Below are 9280 nucleotides of genomic sequence, written 5' to 3' on the forward strand. Positions count from 1 at the left end.
AAACAGATGTCGCTGCTTGCTGTTATTGAGGAGTCGTTGGTGGTGTGAGTGTGAAAAAGAGAACAGCATGGATGTTTCTTTCAAGATATATATTTATTTTTTTATCAAACAGGCATAAAAAAGGATGAACAATGTCATTTGGTTTATCACTTCTGCAGAAGTTTAGGAAGGAAAAACCTTCACAGTATACAAAACACTGGCCATCCTCCAGTGAAAATAAAAGACCAACCATTTTGTTGTCTTCCAAGACCTTTCATATCCTGTTCCTGGCTGTCTGTGTCCAATGAGGCAGGATCACTGAATTAGTGCTATTTGGATCCAGGAAGCATCAATCGACCCTCATTTGGAGCTAAATCGTACTCGATTGTTCGATGACAAAACAATATCAACCAAATGTACTTTCTCAGGAGACTAAAGCAAAACATACACATTGTTAGTGAAGTTCATGAATAAGTAACACCACTTCTGTGGCTACACACACACATACACACACACAACCCCCCACTCACACACAAGACAATGTATTATTTGACCGTTGAAGTCCATCAATCAGCTGTTGTTGACAGGGCTTTTAAGACCAATATCGGTCAGTGTTTGAACTGTCAACACCTTCAGCACATACCATATATATATTTCATTCAGGCTCAGCACTTTTACATGTAGCTTTTCTTCTGCCATAAATATTAGCTGCTCTACAGACCTATGCATATTGTTTATCATGAATTATAGTTAATCTATTTTACTCTAAACATTTATCAATGGAGATTATCTCTACTTGCCTTTCGGTATAAGATATATTTTTCTTCCTTTATTTATATAAGAGATTTTAGTTTAAAATGTATCTAATAGCTCAATTTCCTCCTGAATCCAAATTATTCCGAAATGTTTGCGCTCTATCTATATTTACATTGTTGTCCGGATTTCACATTTTGTAATTTTACTACTTTTATCTCTGTCTACTCTGTACACAAAACGACCATTGCGTATCTGTCCTAGAAAAGGAATCTCTCCTATGTTTTTTTCTTATCTCAATCATTGGTCTAAAAATAGAGGGTGTCACATATCAGTTACTGTTGCTTTTTTACAAATGTTATCTTTTCACATCCTCCTTTATATTTACCCAACTGTGTAGAAATGGGGGGAGGCAAAAGAGAAAGAGGGAGCAAGATGGCGGACGTAGTCTTGAAAGTGATAATGTCACGCAATATGAACAATGGATGCCGCACATATGTGTGTGGTTGTGTGTACATGTGTTAGTTTGAAAAGAAAGGAAAGAAGAAAAAGAAGTCGGAGGCATTCAATACAACTCTTCATATATAACTTTCAGGCAAATCCTCACTACAGCAACTCTAACTTTATCACACAGAAGCTTGATTGGCAAACTCCAGCTCGCAATCGTGTCACTGGACCTTTAACTAATAAAGTAAATTTGGACGGCTTTACTCGCGGTAGCGGATTTAAACAAAGAACAGCAGGTGTGCAACAACACTATCGCAGCAGCAACAGGCACAGCAGTAATCTTTTCACCACACTGAACAGGGTTCAGCAGTCTTAGCCGCATGTAGCAGAACAGAATCTATCCAACAAACTCATGCAGGCAATGTAGGCACCAAGTTCTGATTTGTCAAATAAAAAGATGATATTCTGCTGAATCAATCTTAATAGATCAATTGTAAAACTGTCTATCATGTGTCTGACAATGCCAAATTGGTTTTCAAGCATTTGATTAATATCTTTCTCAGACCACCAGTTAAACTAAAAATTACAAAATGGAGGCAACTCCCATATATTGCTTTAGGAAAACGGTCTTGTTCTATCAGCAAAGATCCAGACCATGTTAAAAGGCTAAAACACATTATTATATCAATAAATACCCTCAGACAGCAGTTGCATTATTTGTCGGCAGATGTGCTAATCTTCCACATATCCTCTGTTGTAATGTAATGATGTAATCATTGCCGATATCTTGGTATCAAAATGGTGGCTGCACTGACTTTGATTGACGTGAGTTGGAGCTTTAATATCCTGTCCTCAGCCCACGATAGCCAGTGAGGGTCCACCTTAAAGATGCCTGCCCCTTTTTTGTGTAAATACTGAGCCCATTGCAGTCAACTGTGCTAATGTCTGACACTTCATATGACAATTTAAATGTTGAACAGAGTGATATGCTGCTTCAGTGGGTAGATTTAAACACAAAACTAAAACAATGTGATCATTGTTTCCAAGAGTCCTTTTGGAGGCTCAAATGTTTTTTTTGACTTTCACTCAACATATTCCTGGGAAAAAAACATGTTCAATATTAATTCTCTGTGTTATTGCTATCAAAATTCTCCAGGCAAGCCTTCCTGCTATGATCCCTTTGTATTTTTCAGCTAATAAGTCCCAGTTATCGTCATCTGCAGGCATTTGAATTCCAGGTGGAAATAAACCCCTCCATTTCAGTGTTTGAATTAGTCAATGGTAGTAGCACTAACAGCAATTCTGACTACTGGAGAAGAAACATCAGTTTTTGTTGTGAAAACTATGTATATCCTTTAAATGGTTCAAGAACAGCATTCACTTTGGGCATGCCTTTGATAGGGGTTTCCCCTGGAATAGTAAATCTAGAACTAATGATAAACACAACACAACTGTCAAAACTCTAAAAACTGCCCTTAAAGTTGCCTCTTGTTTCCAAGAAACTAATAAGAAATGAGAAATAGTTTCTCTTATACCTCTTCTTTCTTCTTCTGTGTATTATCACTCTCTCATTCACTCATGTATTCAAACCTGTCTACTTAGTTGTTGTAGTGGTTAAGGCCACTAAAACGACTTGGTTGAAGTAAGAGAATGCATATGTTTATTTTATTGAAGGTGGGATGGAGATGCTTGTCTCTGAATGCAAAGTATAGTTTAGTCCAAGAGTGTTTCCATCGGCAGGATTGTGGGGAAGGTTGAATAAAAAAGAACAGAACAAATTATGAGTGACAGGTCAGAGTAAAGACAAATAGGAATTGCTGAACTTGAAGCAGAGGTGTTGTTGAAAGAAAAATATCAATCTCAAATCTTGTACTCAGGTGGGAGATCAAAGTGTGCAACACATCCAATCCACTGTATAGTGGTGAAGAGGAAACCAAGATTAAAAAAGGAAGGTTACTAGGAAGATTCTCAATTTAGACCACAAAAACACTTCAATCACATTAACCTGTGCAATATTAATAGACTGTTCAAAATAGTTATATTTATTTTGTCTGTAGATATAGAATATTAAGTTCTTGTGGATGTAAGAAACTGGTAAGAAACAGTTACTATGACTGTTTCTTACCATGTATTATTTATATGTCTTATTTCTTGACTGTCTCTTGTGTGCACTTTACCTGTTTGTTGCTGTAATCCTGCAAATGTCCTGACTGCGGGATCATAAAGGAATAGCGAATCTAATTAAAAAGAATTCTGAAAGCAACAAGGCAGAGAGTAGGAGAATAAAATGAAAACATCTAGCAAACTACAAATAGCTTTCAAGGTTTTACAAACCCGCATCCATATTAATTTGACTAATGAAGCTCTATCATATCACAAGGCCTGTCGTTTCATGATATCACCTGTTCAGATCATCTGTCTCTTCTATACAATACCACAGTGACACAAGACTGCTCATTGTATCAGCCTCATCACCACCAGTGTGTGGGCTCCACTCCATTCATCTGGCTGCTGCTGAGGGAAAACGCCCACATCATCTGTTGTATAATAAACAATCATCTTTTCTGCATCTCACTTGTCTCTCTCCTGGTTAAAATATAATTGGTAAACTAATTAACGGAGTTATCTTGCAATCAAACATGAACACGAGCAGTCCCACATGCAGACATTGTGTCTGGAGTCCATTGCACAATAATAATGCACGACTGAAGCTGTCGCAGAAGGGAGGAGCAGTGTTAATAGGCATTTACACTACCATTGGCAATTAGGATAATATACTTTGGTTCAGCCCACCTAGAATTACGTTGATAATGAACCACTTTACACGCTTTATGTTCCTGTATTCATATTTGCAATTATTATTTTATTATTTTCTCAAGAGTCAATCAAGATCGGTTCAACCACGCAGCAACATGCCACATGATTGTCACGGAGATCTCTTACCTACGTCACGAGAGAGAGAGAGAGCGAGAGAGAGAGAGAGAGAGAGAGAAGAGAGAGAGAGAGAGAGAGAGAGAGAGAGAGGACTGGAGAGCTTCTCCGACAGAGAAGACCGGAGGAGAGAGACTTTACCAGGGACACAAAGGAGGGTAAACCAAATAATCGCGAGTAAATTAACTTTTGATACAAGGAAATCATGAAGCGAAGCGACATATTAATACTTTGTGTAAATAGGCTTTCTGTTTGTGATTTGCATTCATCTGACATTCCGCTTGGGGGGCATTAGCCGTTCACTTCTGCCTGTTGAGCCAGATGGACTCGGTGTTTTTAAAGGGGTCCTATGCCGCCTACAGTAATGATGCACTGTTGCATCTTGAAGTGTATTGTGAGTCCAGCGATGTTTAAAACGTGCGGCAACTAATCTGTCTCTGATTTCAGGTTGCGCGCACCACTCGTGCCGAACACCCTGGCACTGTCTGCCGAGCGCACACGAAGACACCATCGATAACCATCGTAAACCCTATGGTGGACACGTTCAACTTCTAGATTCTCCTTTTTAGAGGTCAATGAGATTCAAAGGATATATCCTGACGCAACATCGGCAGACTCAATTTGATTTGCGCGTCTACTCCAGAAAGGAAAAGTGAAGAGTTGGGATAAACAAAGTGCCAGACGTTTTTAAGGAACTGGTATGGAAACTCAACTCAACTTTAACTAAATACTGGACTGTTAATTTAAAAAGCATGACACGTTTTCTCATCAAGGACACCAACCAGATCTTCATTTTAACGAGGACGAATGTGGGTATTCTCCGGAGAAAATCCATCTGACAAGATTATTATTGAAGCATATCTGTTTAGTAAGTGTGTACGTTAGAGTGCATGGGAACAGTTTGCATAATTATTATTTTTGTGTAACATACAAGAAACTAACAGTGAAACTACTCATCCTAAATGAGTCTCTCACCTCCTCAGTGACTTGCTGGTGGTCCCTGGACGTCTGATTGCGAGCTGATGCTCTAAAGACTTTTCTCTTTTCTGTTGTCTGCCAGTCGTCTGAGGCTGAGCTTGTCTATGTTATGGAGGCTAATCTCATTTTAATTTTACCTTTTTGTTTGTTGAACTGTGCATAACTATCTGTTTAGGCTCAAGGACAAATGACATGCATCCTATGAGAGAACATGTCCAAAAAGGAAGAGAAAGACACTAAAGATTCTCTAAAAAACTATTTATAAATTATTTTAAATTGGTGTATATTTGTCTCACAATGCTCAGAGACTCGTAGTTCCTTCTTAAACATGGAGAATGTGTCCATCCCTGTCAGTGCACGGCCAGTCTGCAACGATTCTGTGGACTTCTACTCCCTTACATCAAAGAACGGCACTGACCTGAACTGCATTCCTCCCTCTGAGTTTTACTTCTACGCTGACCTTTACATCATTTTACCGGTCATCTATTCTGTAATCTGCACAGTCGGACTGACAGGAAATACGGCTGTCATCTATGTGATCCTCAAAGCCCCCAAGATGAAAACAGTCACCAATATGTTCATCCTGAACTTGGCCATCGCCGATGATTTGTTCACTTTAGTGCTACCGATCAACATAGCCGAACACCTGCTGCACTACTGGCCTTTTGGTGATGTTTTGTGTAAAGTCATCCTGAGCATAGACCACTACAACATCTTCTCCAGTATATATTTCCTTACCGTTATGAGCATTGACCGCTACCTGGTCGTTTTGGCCACAGTGAGGTCCAAGCGCATGCCTTACCGCACCTACCGAGCAGCCAAAATCATCTCATTATGTGTCTGGATACTTGTTATCCTCATCGTCATGCCTTTCACTGTTTTTGCTGGCGTCTTCGTGAACCCGACTGATGGGAGGAAGAGCTGTGTGCTCAGCTTCCCGAGCCCCGAGAGTTCGTGGTTCAAAGCGAGCCGGATCTACACGCTCATCCTGGGCTTTGCCATTCCTGTCTCAACCATCTGTATCTTATACACCATGATGCTCTACAAGCTGAGGAACATGCGGCTCAACAGTAATGCCAAGGCGTTGGACAAGGCCAAGAAAAAAGTCACCATCATGGTTTTTATCGTCTTGGCCGTCTGCTTGTTCTGCTGGACGCCGTTCCACCTCAGCACTGTCGTGGCTCTGACGACGGACCTGAGGACCACACCGCTCCTGATCGGGATCTCCTATTTCATAACCAGCCTGAGCTACGCCAACTCCTGCCTCAACCCATTCCTCTACGCCTTCCTGGACGACAGCTTCAGAAAAGCCTTCAAGAAAATGGCGGAATGTAGACCGGCCTGAACATTCGATAGTTCGTCACAGGAAACCGGTCGCTGTGGTCTACAGAGACTTACGGAGGGAGGACAGACTGTGGCGGAAAAATGGGATGGATAGGATTAAAATGAGAATTGTCAAATTATGTCATACATATTTAATTTGTTTGGTTTGTTTAAGCTGCACTAGGCAAGTTTACACATCGTTTGCACATGCTAGCAATAGGTAGCTATTGTCATTTATCTGAGATATGTATTTAAAAAACATAGAATAATACCTGTGAAAGGCACAACTCCCATCTATAAATGATTTATACTACAGTAAACCAAAGTGATCAGAGAAGAAAAGCATAATATTTGAGTCAATCATTGTCTCAAAAGATTGCATTAAATTAATCTCATCCTGTGAGCGGATTTCTGAAGCCTCTGCTTTTCTTTGTCACAGCTGGACTGTTTTATATTGTTATATATTATTGCCTGTGCAGCCTCTACAAAATAATATTGTAAGTTGACAGAAATGGGCAATATTGCTTGCAATAGGGAATGATTAAGGTTGCCATACAACCCCCCCCCCCCTGGAAAAAAACCAGAACTTGTTACAAAGTAACTATCACTGTCATTTATTTGCATGATGTCAATTAAATTGAGAGGGTCAGGGTTGGACCGTGAGAGGACATAGTTGCTTTTAAACATCAAAACAAGTGGCATGATATACGTATACGAACCCTTAGTCTGCTTTTATATGATTCTGTGTTATAAGCTAAGTCATCTCAAAAGAACCAAATGATACATGTTGTGGATTACTTTTAGAGTTCTGTTTATCGGGGTCAGGCTACAAAGTTTAATTTGCATTGGATGGACTCTTTGAAGGATGGGCATTGTTTGGATGAAAAACTTCCTGTATGTTTTTTTCTTCCCACAAAAGGAACCTTACCAACCATGACAACAGTACTGTAGACATGATATCAGACAGGCATCGGACAGGAGGGCGATGTCAAATTACATCTGTGCTTTTCTTCAGTCATTTTCTGTCATTTTCTGTCATTTACCTTTTGTCGCCCCTGTTGTTAACACGGTGGTTTTCCTTGAAAATGCAGCCAGAGCCATTTACAGAGGGCATCGTGACACAGTCTCACACTGCTTGTGACAGTGAACGCATAAAAATCATGTACAATTTAGCCTTTCACTTCATGGACGTTTGGGAATAGCATCTTTTGGTCTCTGACTTAAACCTCATGCTAAAGGTAATTCTCAGTTATATTTTTTTGGAGAATATATGCAATCCAATAAGATTGACAAGAATTCCACGCACACTTTGCCCTTATCTCCATCTCGCCTTCCTAAATGACAATTTAGAGTTTGTTTACACTCTTAAAATCATGAAGATGTTGAAAACAGATAGGGCTTTGTTTTAGGCTTCACTGTGTACATTATCAATCAAAGGAGATACATGAAGATTAAATGACAAAAAATAGTTTAATGTCTTGTCTAACAATTTTAATATTATGATTTGATAAGTTGTATAGGACACCTACATTTGGTGGCTTGCAGAATATTTGTAACTGTCATCATGTGTAATGTGTTTTGAGCCTTCTACAGGTGTTAAAAAGATGCACACAAAGGAATGTTGTGTTCAAATTTAGAGGTGGGTTACACAAATCTAATCAAAATTGGTCAAGATTTAGAGCCCTTACCCTTGACCTACTGAGAAGTAATCATAAATGAATAAATCATCGTTTTCCTCTGTTGATCTCTACAGTGGAAGGCCCTACATTTGAAATTCAAACCACTTTGTATGAATGATGCTCACTCAAATCAGCAGTAACAAACACACAACTCTGGTTCCCTGATGGCCATTTAAAGTCTCAATTTCAACTTTAATTTGACAATACATTTTATTAACATTTAGTATCAGCTTGTTCCAACACTTCACTGATTGTATGTGATGATTTCTTAAGACTGTGAGATTCTATCCAAGAAAAACACTCAGAAATGTGTGAATGTGTGTAAACACATTTTTAAAAAATGTGTATCCTATACATGTATCTATTCTCACCCTCTGGTGGCTATAAAAATGGGCAAACATCACTTTCAGCAGTGTGACAAGTGCGTGACAAAAACTTCTCATTAGGCCTTGCTTGCTTTGATTGTTATGACAGAAACTATTTCATATGTTGCTGTGAATAGGTCCGTCTCTAATGTACAGTCATAGTTGTATGGTCAAACATTCTTCATGATAAAAAATGGTGTGACTCAAATGAAAAAAATATAACATTTGAATGAAAGATTCTGAATCATTGTCTTTTATGCAGCCTGTAATTAAGAAGTATGACATTGCCTTTTCCTTTATTTGTTCATCTTACAAATCTTCATGTCAGTATGGTAATTAATAAATAAATGCATCTGGACACCTGAACAGTTTGTAAGATATGCTGGGATACGTAATTGTGCGCACGTAGTTTGGCACTGGAAGTGCAGCAGTGTGTGATAGTTTATCTAGCTGTAAAAGCCATGAACCACCGAAGATCGGGAGTGTGTGTGCTGCAAGTGAGTGGGATGTTTTTGTTTTAGCGTTACACCAGCCATTATTACGGGCATACAAGTCCATGAATGCTTACTACTATCTTATCTGTGGTCAAATAGAGTCAGAGTTTTTAGTTTATTGAGTTTTACGACAATCACAAACATTTAGTAGCATTAAACTACCTCGGTACTGTAAAAGGATCAGTTTACGTTTATTTTCCCGCGAGTCATTCAGTAAACTTTAACATTTTTAAAGTTTGTTTTCTATATTATTATTATTATTATTTTTACAGTGCTGATGCACATTGAAAAAGGGAAGAAATATCGATGAAAACATTTCATTGTTAATGTC

The 9280-nt window shown here is 38.8% G+C and overlaps 1 protein-coding gene across 1 annotated transcript; it reads left to right on the forward strand.

Annotated features, from left to right (window-relative positions):
* The first annotated feature begins 5416 nt into the window (after positions 1-5416).
* Positions 5417-6766, forward strand: npbwr2b (neuropeptides B/W receptor 2b). The gene has a single exon (XM_056422299.1). It carries the CDS (start codon positions 5417-5419, stop codon positions 6431-6433), a length of 1017 nt encoding a protein of 338 aa, XP_056278274.1. The 3' UTR covers positions 6434-6766.
* The last annotated feature ends 2514 nt before the right edge of the window (positions 6767-9280 follow it).

The sequence above is a fragment of the Pseudoliparis swirei genome, chromosome 9 (genome assembly GCF_029220125.1).
Source record: "Pseudoliparis swirei isolate HS2019 ecotype Mariana Trench chromosome 9, NWPU_hadal_v1, whole genome shotgun sequence".
NCBI classification, from domain to species: Eukaryota; Metazoa; Chordata; class Actinopteri; order Perciformes; family Liparidae; genus Pseudoliparis; species Pseudoliparis swirei.